At 36.6% G+C, this 21,054-nt stretch overlaps 1 protein-coding gene across 4 annotated transcripts in view; it reads left to right on the forward strand.

Annotated features, from left to right (window-relative positions):
* The window catches only part of LOC121970440 (ABC transporter C family member 13-like), a 49,923-nt gene extending 30,530 nt beyond the window's left edge, over positions 1–19,393 (forward strand). For 2 of the 4 annotated variants that reach the window (XM_042521173.1, XM_042521176.1), the window contains 27 exons: positions 979–1,039; positions 1,150–1,237; positions 1,949–2,067; positions 3,009–3,106; positions 3,364–3,430; positions 5,537–5,654; positions 5,737–5,853; positions 5,934–6,014; positions 6,103–6,372; positions 11,077–11,178; positions 11,257–11,324; positions 11,455–11,586; positions 11,672–11,819; positions 12,078–12,364; positions 12,470–12,617; positions 12,754–12,929; positions 12,994–13,105; positions 13,204–13,257; positions 15,388–15,510; positions 16,131–16,229; positions 16,387–16,479; positions 16,588–16,698; positions 16,764–16,925; positions 17,084–17,271; positions 17,408–17,597; positions 18,546–18,713; positions 19,147–19,393. In XM_042521173.1, the coding sequence (XP_042377107.1) occupies positions 979–1,039; positions 1,150–1,237; positions 1,949–2,067; positions 3,009–3,106; positions 3,364–3,430; positions 5,537–5,654; positions 5,737–5,853; positions 5,934–6,014; positions 6,103–6,372; positions 11,077–11,178; positions 11,257–11,324; positions 11,455–11,586; positions 11,672–11,819; positions 12,078–12,364; positions 12,470–12,617; positions 12,754–12,929; positions 12,994–13,105; positions 13,204–13,257; positions 15,388–15,510; positions 16,131–16,229; positions 16,387–16,479; positions 16,588–16,698; positions 16,764–16,925; positions 17,084–17,271; positions 17,408–17,597; positions 18,546–18,713; positions 19,147–19,227 (3,461 nt within the window). In that variant the 3' untranslated portion in view covers positions 19,228–19,393. The remainder of the gene's footprint in view (positions 1–978; positions 1,040–1,149; positions 1,238–1,948; positions 2,068–3,008; positions 3,107–3,363; positions 3,431–5,536; positions 5,655–5,736; positions 5,854–5,933; positions 6,015–6,102; positions 6,373–11,076; positions 11,179–11,256; positions 11,325–11,454; positions 11,587–11,671; positions 11,820–12,077; positions 12,365–12,469; positions 12,618–12,753; positions 12,930–12,993; positions 13,106–13,203; positions 13,258–15,387; positions 15,511–16,130; positions 16,230–16,386; positions 16,480–16,587; positions 16,699–16,763; positions 16,926–17,083; positions 17,272–17,407; positions 17,598–18,545; positions 18,714–19,146) is intronic. The other 2 variants (XM_042521174.1, XM_042521175.1) reach the window with 2 other exon arrangements.
* The last annotated feature ends 1,661 nt before the right edge of the window (positions 19,394–21,054 follow it).

A 21,054-nucleotide genomic window follows, 5' to 3' on the forward strand; every position in this document is an offset into this window, starting at 1 on the left:
GCGATGGAAATAATTTTGAAAGAGACTGCAATGCGCATTTTTCGCCCATTTTCGCTCCATATCATGTCTTGTCAATAAAACTAAGCAAAGAGCAGACATTCGAACAAATAGAGTGGAAGAATGACATAATAATGAAATAGGATGCAATAAACATAAATTATACTTATGAAATACAAGTAGATATATGTTAAACAATACCCAAAAATATTTATAATCTACGCACATCAGTTTTTAGATTTGGCTAAAAAGAACCCAAGTTGTGATGGCCCTGAAGTCCATTTAATTTGCTAAGCAATGAAACCTCAACTGAATCCATCAAAATTTTATTTTTTTTAGTTCAATGTGTGGAAGTGTGTAGAGAATCAATGCAAGCAATCCAATAATTATTGTCTTAAGGTAAAGGCCTTTAGGACTCTATGGTACTGGAAGGGTGAATAAATCACTCTTAATGAACCTAAGACAAAATGCCAAGTTACAAATTTGTAGATATACTTCCATGAATGCAAAGGCTTTATTCTGAACCTTTATGAAAGGATATGAATAAAATGTTGATAATAGTGTCAGGTAGCATATTACAAAAGTCGTAGGACATCCTTTGTGTCAGTTGCCCTTTGGTTAGATATATGGAATAGCTTGGTCATGGCTTTGTTCACTTCAAGTCGCATAGCATCTGCCACAAGCATCCTCCATCACTTCAACCTTGGCTTATCTCCATCCAATCAGCCTCGAGAAAAGTGATTACATGCTTTGTGATTGATGATTGCTACGAATCACCAATCTTTCTGATCTGATGGAAACTAATTTTCAACCATATTCATTTGTTATTAGCTTGAAGGTAAAGGTAAATTTGTCTTCCACACGGTATGTTTGGCCTTAAATATTTTTTTTTTTTGTTTATATTAGTTCATTCTTTAAGGAAGATTTTATTCATCTTTAAGAACTGAATTACATCTTGTTGCCTTTTTCTCCTTTGTACAGGTTCTAATAGTACAGAGGGATATATTCTCGCACTATCCATGGGGCTTACTTCCATTTTCAAGTACATAATAGAACTTGCTTTTGCTAACTGTTCTTTTGACGACTAGTTTATCTTGTTTTTTATTATGTCCTTTGTCCTGTTGAGGAAGTAATAACTACTTGTTAATGTAGGTCTTTTCTTGATACACAGTACTCTTTCCGTCTAATGAAATTGAAGTTGATGCTAAGATCAAGCATAATGACCATAATCTACCACAAGGTAATACAATGCTTTTCTGTACATTTAGAAAGATTGTTATATGACCTTTCAAGTTTCATTTACTATTACTGCAACAAATTATTGAGAAATAGCTTCTGATGTATGGAACTACGAACAGTATTGGTTAGGTTTAATTGTCCTCTCTTACAGAAAATTTAGTCTTCCACAGGGAAAGTCTGTTATTAATATGTTTAAACTTTGGGATTGTCCTCATCTGGTAGGTTATCTAACCTGTTGAAAATGGTTGGCCTGACTGGTCAGCGTTGGTGTTAATCTGCATTTTCTGTTTGTACCAATCAGCCAATCTGCCCAAGTGTTAAATTAGAATTCAAAACTCCTATACAAATTATTTTCTCCAATAAAAAAAGGACAGCCCGGTGCACGAAGCTCCCGCACCGGGCTACGAAGCTCCCGCCATGCGGAGCCCTGTGGAAGGATCCATTGTACGTAGCCTTATCCTACTTTTTGTAAGAGGTTGTTTCCAAGATTCGAACTCGTGACCTTTTGATCACATGGCAACAACTTTACCGTTGCGCCAAGGCTCCCCTTCCAATGCTGTAGCAAAATTATGGATTTTGATAAGTGTAATAAAGGAGGGTCCACTTAAATATTTTTGTTAGCTCAATCATTTATATACTTGTAATTTGTATGATGAGCTACTGGGCAATAAATTATCTTGGATCTTACTAAACATATGTCTTTTGTTTGTAGTGCCTAAATATTAGTCTGGCTGAGCGCTCAACATTTTCTGATGGTGAAATTCAAACATTCATGTCTGTTGATGCCGACAGGACTGTCAACTTATGTAATAGCATTCATGATGCATGGAGGTACATTATTTTAATGAAACTTTATAACTCTTTTCTGGCTTTTTCAATGGGAACTTTGTGTGCTTGTATTACTGTTGTATTTTTTTTTATTGTATCAACCTTTTATTTTATTTATTTTTTCATTTTATGCTATCATAAGTTTCCAGATATGCATTGCAAATTACTTGACACAACCTGTTTAATTGTGAGATTTTGGTCAACTTTTTTATAGTTCTCTAGACTAGTTGATTTGTGATTCTCATTTGGATGCACACCAATTAACCTCAAGAAATTGCCTAACACAACCTTGATTGCTGCAACATTTGAATTCCTAGAAGTACCTTTTTTCATGCTATCATAAGTTTCCAGATATGCATTGCAAATTACTTGACACAACTGTTTAATTGTAAGATTTTGGTCAAATTTTTCATAGTTCGCAAGACTAGTTGATTTGTGATTCTCATTTGGATGCACACCAATTAACCTCAAGAAATTGCCTAACATAACCTTAATTGCCGCAGCATTTGAATTCCTAGAAGTACCTTTTTCCATGCATTCTTGTGGATATATGTAGGGCTAGTTGAAATCTTATTCCAAGCTAAGTTTTGGTCCCTGCGAACATGTTTCAGTGTTGAAAAATTTCAAATCTATGAAATCTTAAAATCTCCCAAATCCTAACTCAAATTGAACTGAAAAATTGTTTTTATTCTTTCAGTTGTTTAGGGTCTGGCCATCTGGGTTGGGAAATGGGATATTTTTATAACTCAGATCAAACTAGGTCGGATTGGGTTTTTCTAGATAACTGTGACCTGATGTGACCCAACCTGACCATCAGGAGATAGGACTGTTGTTCCTTCAAAATGTATGATTATGTATGTCCTGCTACTTGAACAATTAATTAAAACTACCATTTGCAATCTTGTATTGCCCAGTTCGTTTTATGTTTTCTTTTGCAATTGCAGCTTGCCTTTGCAGATTGGTGTGGCTCTGTATCTTTTGTACACGCAGGTCAGTTTTGCATTCATATCTGGAGTCACGATAACTGTGTTGCTTATACCAGGTAGGCAGTCACATGTGTTGCATTAGTATGCTACTATTTATATTACGGAAGCTGAGAATCAAAGTATTTTATTGTCTTTGTGAACTGTAGACTTCACTTTTCCTTTGTTGTTAAGTCGATTACTGAAAGCTATACTAACACAAGGTTACCAACAACATATATGAATTCCTTTTTCTCTAAAAAAAAAGGAAAAAGAATTTATTTTATGGCTATGTATGATATTTCTATTATTATTGATGTTATAATTTCCTCTGCAGTGAATAAATGGATTTCTAAGCTGATAGCAAGTGCGACAGAGGATATGATGAAACAAAAGGATGAGAGGTAGGTTGGCAGCGTTATCATTAAAAGTTGTAGAAATTATTTGAGTCAAGCTTAGAAGCTCCAAATTACTGGAATTTTCAAGCCTCCTCATCACACAGCTCTGATTTTTTTTTTTCTTCCTAATAAGAGTGCCCAATTGCTTCAAGCTAAACCCAAGTAAACTTGTCTCTTTATGATAGAAGTTGAATAGAATGGTATAACACTACAAGCCTAACTAAAATCTAACCAAAATTATCAATTTAGTTTAGTTAAACTGAATTTGCATCCAAGCACCATTAAATTATTAGTTGTAACATCATATGGCAACTTTCATGTGATAAAAAAATTATAAAAACAGATGATGTTCAAAACTTCAATCAACGTTTTCATCCCGTGGATTCTGACAAATTTAATAAATGCTCAATCACTCAAAATAAATCTCCATCACATTTATTAAGTTAATTTAAATACAAGAACATTGGTGCTTCGAGTTCAATTTTTGTTTGCAACTAATTGGATCATTGTTGAACCAAGATATATTCTGCTTCTATAAATTTGAAGCATGTACCAAACTGAAAGCTGAATGGGTTTAGTTTTTGTTATTATTATTGTTATTATTATTATTATTATTTGAATTGAACAATGGTATACTAGATTAATGGACCTACCTGGGTGATTATGTTTTTTCGTCTTGTATTGCTCAATTATGTAAGGTGCACTGTGGTGCCTCTGATAAATAACAGTATTTTCATCGGCAACTTGGTACTGGAGCAAAATTGATTTTCCACTTAACTTAGTACCTCTAACAGCATGCATCTGACATTGCCCCTACCTTAACTTAGTGATAATTTATAGCTCTTAAGGTGCATTTTTATGAGGCAAGTATTAACTTATAGAAGAGGGAAGAAATTGACAAAAGTTTTTTAATAGAGTGTCTTCTACTTAAAGTTAAAATCATCACCATACAATTCAGAGCCTTCTTAGGTAGTAGGGTATGAAAAAGTTGGTCTACTTTCACATAGTTCTGATCTTTAAAATGTTTATATGAATGAAAGTTTGCTCCATAGAGTCATGAACTCCATAATCAGGATCCTGCCTAGGAATGGTGAGCTTTTATAGAATTATATTGTATGTTCATATAATCTCCAATTCTGGACTTGAATTGTCTTAATGCGTTAAAATTACTCAAATGAGTCTTATAATTGTCCACATATAAGCTTTGTTGGTTAAATTTCTTTGTTACTAAAATTTACAATTATTCATCACAAATATGGATATATGCATATGACCGAAGTACATTGTCAAGTGGGAACATTAGTTCAAGGGGGCTAAACTGTCTGACATCCAAGTCTTGACACAGTGAGTGGTTTATATGGGCAGGTTTTCATCCCTCCCCAAAATGTCACGAAAGAGCATATCCACCTAATACCTCCCACCACATGGAAGTATCCTGTTTTAAGTACCACACCAATTGGAGAGAGTTGACTAACCATAAATCGATCTCAGTGTTCCTCAAGAATAGGTGGCTTCTCACTTCGCTTCCACCTAAATTTTGGTTGATAATTATGTGCCCGCTATTGATGGGATTAACCCCTACTATGACACTATTATTGTTTATGGAGCCAAGAAGGAATCATGCAACTAGATAAAAGTTACCTCCATTAATGAGGAGCAATGGTAGGGTAATCTCTGTGCACATTTAATGGAGGGGACCTCCTTCCTATGGAGTATGGACGAACAATCGTGTGCACTTCCCGATTTACTTGGTGGACGGAATGTGGGACCGGATCGTCCATCCCGGGATTAGTCAGCTCGCAAGCTCTAGATACCTGGCTACAAAAATAAAAATGGAGGGCCCCTCTTTAGCCATCTAATCGGGGTAGATTGGATCATAGCCATTTATAATGAAGTGCCCATCAAAGGTTGAGATAGCTCTGCCCTCATTCTGCTAATTTCTGAATGCTTATACTGAGGCGCATGATTTCATATGGAGTGTCCCTTTCATATGATCATTGGATGAAGAAATTGACGTCAGTCCATGCACTTGCCCTCCTTATGATATTTGTTGCATTTTCTCTATGCTTCTTAAAAAGTATACAGTGCATCACTGCATTTTTTTTCCAACAGAATTAGGAGTTCTGGAGAACTGTTGACATACATTAGAACAATAAAAATGTACAGCTGGGAGAGCTTGTTTAGCCAACGTTTGATGAAGAAGAGGGATGCAGAAGTTAAACACCTCTCGGTATGAAACAAATATCTAATAAGTTTGCATGTAGAATAAGCTATGTTGAATTGAGTCAATTGACATTATGGATGTCTTCTAGACTCGGAAGTACATGGATGCTTGGTGTGTCTTTTTTTGGGCTACAACTCCAACACTGTTCTCCTTGTTTACTTTTGGTGTCTTTGCATTAATGGGGTATTCATTAGATGCTGCTACAGTGAGATTCTGAAACATCTTTGTTTAATTTTTATTTTTTCACATACCGAAGCATTCAGTAAATGATGGTTATATGTTCAGGTCTTTACCTGTGTTGCACTTTTCAACACCTTGATCTCTCCTTTAAATTCATTCCCATGGGTGATTAATGGGTTGATAGATGTAAGTTTCATGGCTTAGCTTTTAATTCCACTGTTTAGTTTTTACAAATATTTGTTTTAATACTTAATCAATGTGGTGCATATCACAGGCTTTCATTTCTACTGGCCGTCTGAGCAAATTTTTGTCTTGTACTGAGAAAAGTTGTAATATTATCATGGAATCAATGTGGCAGATACAAGGACAGGTTCCTCCATCAAGTGCTTTAAGAAGATTGACGAATAGTAATATGCCAACAGCTGTTGCTTTTTTAGATGCATGTTCTATATGGTCCAACAATTCCTATGTGGAGCAAATGGCTGCCCTTAATAATGTGTCTGTTGAAGTTCCAAAGGGCCTTCTTGTTGCTGTAGTTGGTGAGGTGATTAATTATCTTTTGACCATTTGACTGGTTCTTTTCTTGATGTGTAGAATAATTGTACTAGAACTATACTTATGCAGTATTTAGTTGTAGACCCTAGAACATGGCTTACCTATTTGGATGAAATGGAAGGCCAAATGCCACCAACATATTTTGAGGAAGTGAATGTTAATCTACAAGCCATGTACACAGGTAGATAAGGAAAAGAAGATGGATATGTTCAATGATACAGAACAGTAGATTGCTGTTGAAGTTTGGTGTCACCTTATTGAGGGTGTCCTGAATAGCCATTTGAACAACATAATGTTGGTGCAGCGGAGGCCGGCAAGAGGGGGGTGAATTGCTGAAAACACAAAATAAAAATACCCTCCTCGGATTTCAACTCAATTAATGCAATAGTAAATAAGTAAAGGCAGAAATAAAATTAAACTAAGCAAGGAAATAGAAATTAAGTAGAAAACAGGATTTAACCTGGTTACAACCAAGGAGGTTGTTAATCCAGGGCAGTAAGAAAAAGCTCAGTAGAAAAATCTCCTTTGCTGAAGGCGGAGAAGCCTTTTACACTTTGGAAGCTTAGAACTATTGCTAGGAATGGCTACACAATGATTGCTTGAGTTGTTGTTGAATTCCTAGCTCCAGGGGCCTTTTTATAGCTCCTGGAAAGTCTATCTCGAGGGTCCAAGGCGCCTCCAACAAGGTTTAAGGCGCCTCCAACTCGATCTGCGGATAAAACTTTATCCGCAGTGCAAACGGTCAAACTGGACTGCTCAAGGCGCCTTAAACAATCATTCAAGGCGCCTTCAATGTGTTCAAGGCGCCTTCAATGTGTTTAAGGCGCCTTCAAGGTTACTGCTACAGTAATTTCTGCTACAGTAATTTCAGCCTCTTTTGTCTTCTTTTCTTCTCCTCTTTAGCTTCCGAAGCTCCGTTCTTTTGGGTGATTGCGACCAACCGGAATAGGGCTCACCCGAACCCAATTCCCGGCCTTCTCCTCGAGCAGCCTTCCGTCCCGGCTTAACGTCCCTCGAACGCCGCGCACGCTCTTCACGCCCACCGGAGTACTCTTCCGCAGCTCTCTCGTCCTTCGGACGCACCGAGCCCGTCGGCTCCCTTCCCGTGCCGTCCTTCTCGCTAGCTGCGTCTTCCGCTCGACTTCCTGTGTTCCTAAGCTCCTGCACACTCAGACACAGGGATCAAACACAGCAGGACCTAACTAACTTGGTTGATCACATCAAAACTACCACGGGGTCCAACAATCTCCCCCTTTTTGATGTGCATCAACCCAAGTTCAAGTTAGGGTTAAAATATACATAAAAGGTAATTTTAAAGAAAAAATTACTAAACTAACAAGTTAAGCATAATTTTTTGCAATTAGTAAAATTGCAACACTTTTTATAATAACAGAAATTTCAAAATTTTCTAACTCCCCCTAAACTTGTATTTTTCTCTCCCCCTTTGATCACAGCAAAAATGGGGTTAAAAAAATAACCTAAGTTAAGTGAAATGTATAGAATTTAAAAAAATTCTAATTCAAAAACGAATTTTTCCAAACAAAAAAATTCTAAGTCAATTTTTTGAATTTTCAAAAAAAATTTCTAAGTCAATATGAATTTTTCCAAAAAAAATTTCTAAGTCAAATTTTTGAATTTTAAAAAAATTCTAAGTCAATAAAAAAATTTCTAAGTCAAATTTAAATTTTTGAATTTTCACAATCTGACTTTTTAGAATTTTAAAAAGATTTAAGAACTTTTAAAGCATTATTTAATTCTAGTTTAATGCTTTTTCAGAAAGTTAATTAAACATTTTTTTTCAATATTTTAGCTTCCAGGTCGTGGCGAGGCACTAGGCCTTCTTGGTTATTGGAGCAACAACCACTTCCTTAGACAAAGCTTCCATAAAGAATTTCAATATTTAATTTTCTCACTGTAAGCTTTTAATTTTTGAAAAATTAATTAAGCACAGATTTTGGAACCCAATAGAGGTTCCTACCTACAGGGTTATTCAGATACTTAGGGGGTACATAATTTTTGGGTATCCTTCTAAGCTGGCCCTGATGGTTTCTAATATACCAGTTCAATTTTCCATAAACTTTAATTTTTGAATTTGGAAATCTATTTAAACATGTACTATTTCTTAATTTCTCAATTTCTAATTTTAGATTTTTATTTTCAGATTTCAAATTTTTATTTTCTTTTTCTAATTGATCTAATTCTTTAGACAAAGCTTTAATAAACTCAAAAGATTGTTTAGAGTTTAGGGCACGTACCTTACTTACCTCATCTTGCGATGCTCCCCCTTCATCATTGCTTTCTCCTTCTGATGTTCCTCCCCCTTCATCTATGCTCATTTCTGAGCTAGACGTTTCTTCTAGCTGATGGTTGGCCATCAGTGCTAGTCCCGAGAATTCTTCGATGTCTGACTCGGAGGATGATGAATCTGACCAAGTAGCCTTCAGGTTCTTGTGCTTGGAGGATTCTGGTTTCTTGCTTTTTGATTTTTCCCTTTCTTTCTCCTTTCTCTTTAATTTCGGGCAGTCATCCTTGATGTGCCCTTCTTCGTTGCAGTTGTAGCAGCGAACCGTCCTTTTTCTTTGTTGATGCCTCTTTTTTTGCGGTCTAAATTTATTAGAATTAAAAAACTTATTGAACCGTTTTACCAGTAGTGCTGCTTCGGATTCATCGACTGAGGCTTCGGTGTCAGAACTGTTTATCTTTGCCTTTAGGGCAATGTTCTGACTTGTCTTCTCTGCTCCGTTGGGTTCTGAAACTCGAGATTCGTGAAGTTCAAAAGTTGAAAATAATTGTTCTAACGTACTTACCTCGAGGTCCTTAGAGATGTAGTACGCATCTACTAAGGAGGCCCACTCTGGAGTTCTCGGGAAGGCATTGAGCGCGTATCGAATGGAGTCCCGGTTGGTTACCTCTTCTCCAAGGTTCGTTAGTTGCGTTATTAGCTCCTTGATTCTCGCTTGGAGTTGCGCTACCTTCTCGCCTTGGTTCATCCGGAGGTTCGTTAACTGGTTCCGGAGGATGTCGCGCTTCGCTAGCTTCGCTTCGGAAGTACCTTCGTGTAGCTCCAGGAATTTTTCCCAGAGATCTTTCGCTGAGTCGTAGCTTCCGATCCGATTTACTTCTTGTGGTGGCAGCACGCTAAGCAGGTGGAACTCCGCCTTTCCGTTGGCGACGAAATCGGCTTGCTCCTTCTTACTCCATGTGTTTTCTTCTTTGTCTTTCGGCGCTGCAAAACCATATTTCATTGTAATAAGAATATCAAAATCCGTTTTAAAAAATACCTCCATTTTGCGCTTCCATGTGGCGAAGTCTCCGTCGAACTTCGGGGGATGGATGTTCGCTCCGGCCATCGTCTTGATCGTAGTGCTTCAGTTGGCGGTTAGTCCTTCTGAGGCGATCAGGCTCTGATACCACTTGTTGGTGCAGCGGAGGCCGGCAAGAGGGGGGTGAATTGCTGAAAACACAAAATAAAAATACCCTCCTCGGATTTCAACTCAATTAATGCAATAGTAAATAAAGTAAAGGCAGAAATAAAATTAAACCAAGCAAGGAAATAGAAATTAAGTAGAAAACAGGATTTAACCTGGTTACAACCAAGGAGGTTGTTAATTCAGGGAAAGCTCAGTAGAAAAATCTTCTTCTTGAAGGCGGAGAAGCCTTTTACACTTTGGAAGCTTAGAACTATTGCTAGGAATGGCTACACAATGATTGCTTGAGTTGTTGTTGAATTCCTAGCTCCAGGGGCCTTTTTATAGCTCCTGGAAAGTCTATCTCGAGGGTCCAAGGCGCCTCCAACAAGGTTTAAGGCGCCTCCAACTCGATCTGCGGATAAAACTTTATCCGCAGCGCAAACGGTCAAACTGGACTGCTCAAGGCGCCTTAAACAATCATTCAAGGCGCCTTCAATGTGTTCAAGGCGCCTTCAAGGTTACTGCTACAGTAATTTCTGCTACAGTAATTTCAGCCTCTTTTGTCTTCTTTTCTTCTCCTCTTTAGCTTCCGAAGCTCCGTTCTTTTGGGTGATTGCGACCAACCGGAATAGGGCTCACCCGAACCCAATTCCCGGCCTTCTCCTCGAGCAGCCTTCCGTCCCGGCTTAACGTCCCTCGAACGCCGCGCACGCTCTTCACGCCCACCGGAGTACTCTTCCGCAGCTCTCTCGTCCTTCGGACGCACCGAGCCCGTCGGCTCCCTTCCCGTGCCGTCCTTCTCGCTAGCTGCGTCTTCCGCTCGACTTCCTGTGTTCCTAAGCTCCTGCACACTCAGACACAGGGATCAAACACAGCAGGACCTAACCAACTTGGTTGATCACATCAAAACTACCACGGGGTCCAACACAAAATGCTTGTGTACTAAAATTGTTGCCTATAAGAAGTTTCCAATGGCCAATTAATAGGGCATCAATCTAGTGAAACTGCCTCACTATTGTAGCTTGCCTGCTAAGGTTATTGGTTTGCTTCTCTTTTTTCCCATTGTTTACTTTTCTCCATGTAAGTAGAATATCCCCCATTTTTTGTATATATTTCCCTATTAATATATTTTGTAGGGTTTTGTCAATACTCAAATATTATTATGCATATAGAGCCCACACCGTTGCACATACTTTCCTTAATATATTTGGATAGGGCATTTGTCCTTGTTATCAAATATAATGTGTGGATTGGGTTCCTCAAGTTTTGTCTGTATGTTTCAGGTTGGTTCAGGCAAGTCATCCTTGTTGCATTCAATTCTTGGAGAGATGCGTCTCATTCAGGGATTAATTATTTCTCAAGGATCAATAGCATATGTGCCACAGGTTTCTCTATCATTGCTAAATAAAAAAAATAAAAACTTTTCAACTTTAGATGCTCATGCTTGCTTTGTAATCCTACAGGTACCTTGGATCCAGTCAGGTTCAGTGCGTGATAACATTTTGTTTGGAGATAACTTCGACACTAAAAGGTGAATTTTTCTTCTTTTGATTCTTTTAAATGATATCTTGTCTTTAATATATTATCTATTGTGGATGATTATGGGTCTTACATATATAGTTTCTGATGAGTTTCTTTCATTTTTGGAAAAAAAAAAACAGATACAGAGAAATATTACATGCATGTGCACTTGATGTTGATATTTCACTTATGATTGGGAATGATCTATCATACATTGGCGAGAAAGGAATCAACTTATCTGGTGGACAACGAAGCCGTCTTGCATTTGCAAGGTTAGTTTGTTATTCTTGGGAGAGTGCTATTTGAGTTGTTGAGTTTGCTTATATGCCTAGGCCTAATATCAAAGAAAATTTTCAGGGCTGTCTACAGTGACTCTGATATTTACTTGCTTGATGACATACTCAGTGCAGTTGATTCTCAAGTTGCATCATGGATTCTTCATAGGGTAATCCTAGGCCCTCTGATGAATCAGAAGACACGGATTCTCTGTACTCATAATTTTGCAGTAGGTGAATTATAATTCATCTTTCTTTTGTTAGAAATGACACTAGGTTCCTAAGTCAATTGAGTGAACAGCCGCAGTTGGTTTGGTTACCATTTCAATTCTTGGAAATGCCATATTGCTTGGAAATGTATATCGATCAAGCTTGTGTAATATACGAGTATGACAGCAACATAGCAATATTTTCTTGAATTATTGATCTTTTTTTTTTTTTTTTGCTTATGACAAAAATATGCTCATCAAGTACTCTTCTTCATGCAGGCAATTTCTGCAGCTGATATAATTGTAATCATGGATGGAGGGCAGCTGAGGTGGGTTGGGACTTCCACTGATTTCTTGGAATCTCCACTGTCCAAAAGTTCTCTTCCTAAACATTCAAGCTTGTCATCATTGGAATTTGTACAAAATGAAAGCATGGGAAGCACTTCCAATGAAATTGTGTTTGTTCATCCGGTGGACAACGAACTTATAGCTGATTTAGAGAAAGCAAACTCAAATGATGATATAGAGCTAAGGAAAGAAGGGAATGTTGATCTTAGTGTTTACAAGTAATGGTTTCTTTACATTGTGTAACTATGTTATTTAAAATCTAGAAATGCAGTCTTGGTTAATATTCTAGCTTATGTCATTGGTGATTATTTCCCACATCGCAGAAGTTATGCTAGGTTTGCAAGCTGGCCGATTGTTATACTAATATGTATTTCCGCTATATTTATGCAAGCATCCCGTAACGGCAATGACTTATGGTTATCCCATTGGGTCGATGCCAACAATGGAACTGAGCAAACAAGATTTTATCTGGTATTTTTTTCTTGTTTACTGTAAACTAGAAGCCAGTTGTTTATTCAATTTAGTGGGTTTCTTTGTGAAGTGAACAATCATTAGCAATTCATACAGTCAGCTGCATTCATATATATACATATATATGTTTTTGTAGATTATACTCTCCATTTTTGGCGTTATGAATTCCATCTTCACCTTAGCAAGAGCATTTTCATTTTCATATGGTGGCCTACGTGCTGCAGTTCAGGTGCATGCTGAGCTTCTAAGTAAGCTTATCAATGCACCAGTTTGCTACTTTGACCAAAATCCAAATGGGAGAATACTTAATAGGTCAGGAAATATTTTTTGCCTTCTTTCCCTGATTAGTTTACTAATGAAGATTTTCAGTATGCAGATTATCCTCAGACCTTTATGCCATTGATGATTCTCTTCCATTTATTTTTAATATTCTCCTAGCCAATTTCTTTAGCTTGTTGGGCATTGTGGCAGTTTTGTCCTATTCACAGGTAGAGATGTACAGTTTACTCTAAAGATGCATGTCCAACTTAACAATTGTACCGCTACAAGTCTGACCTTTCTAGTTAATTTTGAAATGCTTATGCAGGTCATGTTCTTGATATTGTTGATTCCTCTGGGTTTTGTATATAAAAAACTGCAGGTACTCTCTTTCAAACTCCAATTTGTTTTTTTATTTCCAGATCTTTGTAGTCTAATGCAGAATTTAATACAGACCAACTGACTAGCATCATTCTTTGTTCTTAGTTGTGTCATTGAGTATCTAATGATAATGGTTCCAAGTTTCATTTGAAAATATGAAAGTAACAACTTTGTGATGCTTTGTGAAGTCTTGATGCCTAGAACAGTGATGATTTTGTAGATAAATATGTTTACATTCTGTTTTATCATTTACCCACCTGTAGCATTCAAAACACAAAAGAGTTTGGAGAGAGAATGTAATTGAATCCCGATTCAAAATGCCATGTGACAACATTAATTGAAAACTATTAAATTCTGATTTTCTTGGTGGGCTGATTGGACTGGTGTATCTCTAGTTACCAAGCAGTATCAATCATTGGAGAATGAATGTAATTGAATCGTGATTTAAAACACCAAGTGAAAGTATCTATTGAAAAACTGATTTGATCCTGATTTTCTTGGTGGGCTACTAGATCGGACTGGTGTAACTCTAGGTATCAAGCGGTATCAAACTATCCTGTCAAGTAATTTCATCAGAAAAAGATAATTTTAAAATTATAATTATCAGCCATATTTTCTGATATAACGGTTGAAGTGTTAAATATTTGTTGTTACACGGACATTAAAGTGGGGAAAATTATTCCTCTCTATTACAGTCTTATTGACAGTTTACATGTTCATCCATCTTAACTGTGCATTTATAGAAATACTAACTATTTACAATCGGGCCCATAGCACTCCCCATATTCAAATATATTATAAAATCCCAATTTCTTACAAATATATTCAATACTTGGATCATTAAGGATTTGATTAGCAGAATGCTAACTGATGATTAGAGCTAACAAATGAGTGACTACCTCCTTTGAACAACAATTCTTCTTGACAATTAATTTGAATGTGCTTCATCTCTTCATGAAAGTCAAGATTGAAAACAATGTGTACCACAACTGGATCATCACTACAGTGTAGTTTCATTGGCTCAATAGGAGGATCTCCCAACTGGTTGTTAACTTTTTGAGCTAGATAATCTCACATGTAGCAAGAACCATAGCTATGTACATTGCCTTTGCATTCTACTTAGCAAAAACAATTTTTTTCTTATTGTTCCAAGATATGACATGTGGTCTCCAAGAACAAAATATCCCGATGTGGATTTCCTATCCATTGGAACCTTCAAATCTGTTGTTTGCCCATAATCTGTTGATGATTATGGTATATTAGAGCCTTTCTTCTAGTATTCTCGGAATATTGTAAATCTTGTTGCTTCCAAATGGTCTTGATATAGAGTCTCAAGTAATTAACTAATCATACTTAACAACTGAGATATGACTCGTAGGTAATTCAACTTTCTAACTATTCTCCTATAATTGGATGAGATTATGAATTCCCTTGTTCTGGCATCAATTTAACATTTAGATCCATTGGAGTATCAATTGACCTTTCTTCAACTATTCTAGTCTACTTGAGCATGTTAGACATATTTCATTGAGGAATTTCTCCTCTTAACTGGACAAGGGTATATGTGGTAAAGGAATCTGTATGAATAGGTCCATGATTTGGGTGGATGGAACAGAAGGGTAGAAATATTTGGGAAGAAACAGTGAGGTGGAGAGGGAACATTGGATTTCATTTGATCTTGAGCAATAGCTTGGGCTGGATGAAAGGCAGCGAAATGAATATCTCTTTTTGTATTGGCAGTGGGGATGGAAAAGAGAGAGAGAGAGAGAGGGGCGATAGCAACAGGATAAATGGGATTTATGGGTTAGGCTCTAATACCAAGTTGAAAATTTGATATCATATTGTTGTATCAAATAGGATTACAATCCAATATTTATAGACCAAACATCTACAAAAAAAAAAGGCATAAGACTAAGTATGCCTTGGACCTGGTTATCTCTTATAATTCTCTAAATAACATCACATAACATATAGATGACTTTTTAACTCTACCACCCAAATTAGTTTGTGCAAACTTACCTCATTATTTCTATTTTTCTATTGGCATGTCATTATGATGAGTCCATAAAGATAACAGCAAATTTTGGTAACTATCTTATGTTTATGTGCTACAACCTGACCTATGTTACAGTTTTACTACAGGTGCACTTCACGTGAGCTTCGGAGATTAGACAGTGTTTCTCGCTCACCTATATATTCATCTTTCACAGAAACATTGGATGGTTCATGTACTATAAGGGCGTTTAAGAAAGAGGTGAACATGGATATTCTTATTCTACCATCCTGACCAATCACAATTCTATTCTTGGTTAGACAGATGTATTCTCCTGTCAGACTAAAAATAACCTGGAATCTTGATAATTACTATCAAGATCAATATTTTTTGGGAAGAAAAATTCCCAACAACTTGCATAATTGTTCATTAATGTGATAAATCACACAATTCTTAGTGGAAAATATGTCATCCTTTAGCTGTACGTTTGCATTCAAGCTTATCAAATTGAGGAGTGTTTGAATATGAAGGATCAAGTGCGTCTTATATGAACCATGCTTTTCCTTTGTTTCTATTTGGCATCATTTTAACTGATTCCTTTGTTTCTAGTTGGTATCATTTTAAGTGAGCATACTATTATAGCCTTGCTTTATGTTTGAATTATTTATGCTTAGAAAGCATAAAGATTTCACACCTTGTCTGTTTCTCTTTCTTAAGCTTTCTAGATAAATGTATGATTTTTTTTCCCCATTGAATTTCTTATCTAGAAGGGTGCAGTATCTTGATCAAAAATTTTAGTATGAACATACAAGTGCTTCCAGTTAGTTACTCCACTTGTGAAGTCAAATTTCTTTTCTTTGAGCTAATGATGCGAATGACAGGAAATCTTCATGGCAAGATTCTTGGACCTTGTCCAGTTGTATCAGCAAACTTCCTATTCTGAACAAACAGCAAGTTTATGGCTTTCTTTGCGCCTCCAAGTATTATTCTTTCCTTGGTTTTTTTGTTTGATTTAGTTGTCCTATTTAGGTGTTTTTGGTTCTCCACAAGTTGGTGGCAGTCATTATACCGATATTCCTGAATGTATGCCACATTTAACTCTATAAATTATGGAGGCAATCACACTATTTTATTTAGTTGTTGTCAGCTTCAGTAATATTATTTATTGGAGTGATGGCTGTCATTGGTCATGGACATGATTTTTCACTTACCTTGGATACACCTGGTCTGGTAAGTTTGTAACTGAAGAATGTTCTGTTGCCTACTTTTAGTTTAAACAATTTTATATAAATGTTGATAATGATTCCTAATAAGGACCTCAAATTGTTCTGGTTCCAGGTAGGATTGGCCCTATCTTATGCTGCACCAATAGTGTCATTGTTGAGCAGTTTTCTTACAAGTTTCACTGAAACAGAGAAAGAAATGGTATCTGTTGAGAGAGTGGTTGAGGTAATTGATGATTTTATGTTATGCATGATGCATTCACAATCAGTAAACACAGAATATGCATGCAGTACATGGACATTCCGCAGGAAGAACTCCAAGGATCAAAATCTCTGCCTACTGGGTGGCCACCCCAAGGACTGATTGAATTTGACCATGTTAGTCTTCAATATAGACCATCACTACCAGCAGCTTTGAAGGATCTTTCTTTTAGTATTGAAGCAGGCATGAAGGTTTGTAGTGTATAAATTTTACTGGAATAGCTTGAAGCTTTGATATTAGATATTTTGTTGGATATGCTGGGTGCATACCTTTGTTGCTATATCAACTTTGAATTTTTTTTTCTTCCATTTGTAATCCTTTATGGGAATGAGTTATATTTGTACATTAGGTGGGAATTGTTGGGAGAACCGGAGCTGGAAAGTCGAGCATACTTAATGCACTTTTCCGCCTTACTCCCATCTGTAGGGGACGCATACTAGTAGATGGTACTAATATTGCTGTCTTGGCTCCTAGAGAACTCCGGGATCGTTTCTCAGTAGTTCCTCAAAGTCCTTTCTTGTTTGAGGGTTTTTTAAGGTGAGAAGAAAAAATCATTATTGTTCTATGCTTCTGAAATAGCATTTATATTGAGTTTCTTGGCGAGTAAAGAGATATATGACTTACGTGAAAAAGCTATCATTGTTGTACGAGTAAGGATTTTTATATGCTCCAGGGAGAACCTTGATCCATTTGGCATGACTTCTGATGCCAAAATCTGGGAAGCTCTCGAAAAATGTCATATGAAAGAAGTCATCGAAACAGCTGGTGGGCTTGGCATTCATGTTAAAGAAAATGGAACATCATTTTCAGTTGGTCAACGACAACTCATATGTCTTGCTCGTGCAATCATTAAATCCTCCAAGGTATATTACTTGTTTACGATGAGGAATATCACAAGAAATCACTGACCGTATTGAAAATTGGTGATCTAAATGTCCCTTTTTTTTGTTATTCATGTTGATGCAAAATGTTAATTCTCCTACTAGGCAATTGGCTCATAGTTTGTTCCCTAATGTTTCTTCCTTCTTCTGTCTGAATTTCTCTTATGCTTTCACTGTTTTTTATAATATGCATGCTTTTACTTTGTAGTATCCATCTGTTTCCTAGTAACATATGTTCATCTACTGTGGCAGGTTTGTAGTTTGCAGTACATAGTAATAACAACTTACCTCAATTTTCAGCCTTTGAAATCGATTGGGTTCTTTATCTTCAATATTGAGAGAGAGTTGGGAAAAAGTGGTTAAGATGGGTATAATTAACAATAATTTTTATGGTTAGGTTGGACAAGTTTTGGATTAGTCATGCGCATAGCAGAGGACACCTAAAAACATTTAACAAAATATTAAAATATTTTAGTACGCAAGGCTTAATGGTGGAAAAAGATCATGTATCTTAACTTCATTGTGGTCACATATTTATAGTTTTTAACATTATCTTCCTTGAGCTATCACTTACAAGATGCCAGACTATTAATGAATTCTTGTTTTTTTACATTTTATATATTGTTTACCATATACATTTAAATAATTTAAATTGTACTTATATCTCATAGGTCAAATTACAATTTTACTTGTTGCAATGTGTTAATTTAACTTAGAATGTGGGGTGTGGCAGTTGTAAATTGACAAAATAAAAAATATTGAAAGCTGATTTATTTAATCAATATCTCTAATGATATAGACTTAATAATGGTGGGATGAATCCTATGTGGCCTAGCTCAAATGGTTGAGAATAACACTTCTTTTTTGTGTTGTAACTTGGTGGCTCGACCAAGTCAGCATTGCTGAATAGACAAAGTATTCTTTTTGCAGATACTTTGCTTGGATGAATGTACAGCCAGTGTTGACACACAAACGGCTTTAATTCTGCAAAATGCCATCTCCATTGATTGCCAGGATACAACAGTTTTGACAATTGCACATCGAATTTCTACCGTGCTTGAGATGGACTGTATTTTAGTTCTTGACCATGGCATCCTGGTAAGCAACTGCTTTATCACAGATGTAATTTAGGATTCAACTAGAAGTCAAATATGTTTTTCAACCATATATTATTGGGAAATAATGATGCACACTGGTAGGTAAATACTATCAAAAATTTGGAAACTCTCTTTTCTGTTGGGTATAATGCATTTACCATTGAGGATATGACTGGATGTACAAACAGATCAGATGGCTTGATACTAGAAACGAAAGGAGAATTTTGGTGGTTTCAGTTTTTTTTTTTTTAAAAAAAGAAAACTAGGGTAGCAGACACCTACCCAACTAATCACATTAGCTAGATTAATGACTTGTGCATTTTGGACGTATATCATAAACTATTTAATGCTTCAGGTGTTACTGCAAGTTGTGGTTCTTCAATAGTTAATGACAGACCATGGTACTTTCCATTACTGCTTTGATTTATCTGCAGGTTGAGCACGGTAATCCACGAGATCTTCTCGAAGATGAATGCTCTAGGTTCTCAAAGTTTGCCAAAGCATCTTCTATGTAAGCTAGTGATGCTGCTTCAAAGCCAACGAATCCCTCTCCTCTACTCTTAATAAATATTTACGCTTCTGTATCCAGATAGTAGATTTAGATGAGCACCTTTTGTATCTAAATTTTCTGCTTTAGATGCTGAGTTTATTTGAAGCCTAATTCATACTAGAAATTTCATCTATAGTTTCCAAAACTGAAACTAAAAGCAACTTCACATACAAGAATCTTTGTGGAAACACCCTACAGGATTTTTCTCGAAATCTAGAGAGAAGGTACCAAGTGTACGGATGATAACTATGCAACAAACCAATAGAAAGGAAATGGGAGGTAGCTTTATCCCACAACGGCCGCGGTTGGAATCAAGAGACAGGTTCTGGCCTAGTGAAAGAAGCGAGAAGAGGGCAAATATTAATGGTTTTTTATTACGACACCCTCGATCAAGAGACAGAGGGATTAGAAAATTAAGCCATCTAGATCAAGAGATGGAGGGATTGGAAAATTTAATGTAATTAGCCACTGATATGCATGAATGAACAGTTCGTAAGAACCCCATGAAACCAAATAAATACATAATTATTTTCTGTAAGTGACTATATCTTTCCTCAAAACAAGCTTAGATTTTTTCTGGCCTCAGTTTGAGAATGTAGTTCATAAGAAGAATTTTTTTCCCTACGGGTTCTAATAGATTCCTTCGTTTGGTTATAAAAAAGAAGTCAGTTATCGCCACTTAGAATTTTTATTCTCTAGCTATCAATTTTGTACAAGACCGAATAAATCAAGGACAAAGTTCATGATATTCCTGTAAAATCTCGATATAATAAGCCAGTTATAAAACTAAATTCACGTCGAATTGCTCCTGCAGGAATTTATTGGTCGAGTTACACTCAGTTTACCGTATCTACGTATTTCCCATGCTTCTACTCCAAGTCTCCAACTAAAGGGAGGGATTCGTCTCTATTTTTCTCAAATATTTTTTTTTCCAAAAGAAAAAGAGAAAAAACTCATCAGCCAAGTCATTTGTTAAACACCAACATGCACAAATGCACCACGTGAAGATGTTTCAACATCGAAGACTTTGTAGTTTAGTTCCTGATTCATATGAGCAATTTGAAGATTTTGTAGTTTAGTTCCTGATTCATATGAGCAAGTTTTAATGATCCCACAACTTTGTCTGATCAAAAAATGATTCCTACCTCAATGTCATGGAGAATGAACATTCTCCATTCACGGGTGTAACTGTTGCAGTAGAACAACTTGTCTCTTTCCCTCCCACTCCCTTTCCTTCTCTTCTCTGTTGCCTCAGTGCTCAGTGGTGAGTCCTCTAATGGTGGGAACCAGAGCCACCTCCTCCTGATGATTTTCCCTTCTTCCTCTTGTTGTTGTCACCGTTGCAGGTGTTGTTTCATGTCTTGGAGAGAAGGTGCTGGTTTTGCAGCAGCAACTTCAGTTTGGGGTTTCCAAGACTTCTGGGAAATGCCTACCGCAGCGATCAAGTGAGTTCATACCTACTCTCTTTCTTTTTCAGCCTTAAAAATCTTGAATGCATAATAAATTTAGGATTTAGGTTGTGACTCTTTGTGACAGGAAGAACATGGATGGTGCAACAATGCTATAAATGAAGCACGAAAGCTACTCTTTTGGACCAATCGAGAGTAGAAAGGACACAAGATGGAAGCTTTTAGATGATGACAATGCCAGAGTTCAATCTCTACAGTCCCTGATGGGAAATACACTGGCTTACAAAGCGGAAGCAACTCCATCGGAAGCTCGAATTCCTCTCGACTCCGGAGCAAAGCTCCAAACTTTGAACTACATTGTCACAATCGAGCATGGCGGCAAG

Source organism: Zingiber officinale, chromosome 4A, assembly GCF_018446385.1.
Source record: "Zingiber officinale cultivar Zhangliang chromosome 4A, Zo_v1.1, whole genome shotgun sequence".
NCBI lineage: Eukaryota > Viridiplantae > Streptophyta > Magnoliopsida > Zingiberales > Zingiberaceae > Zingiber > Zingiber officinale.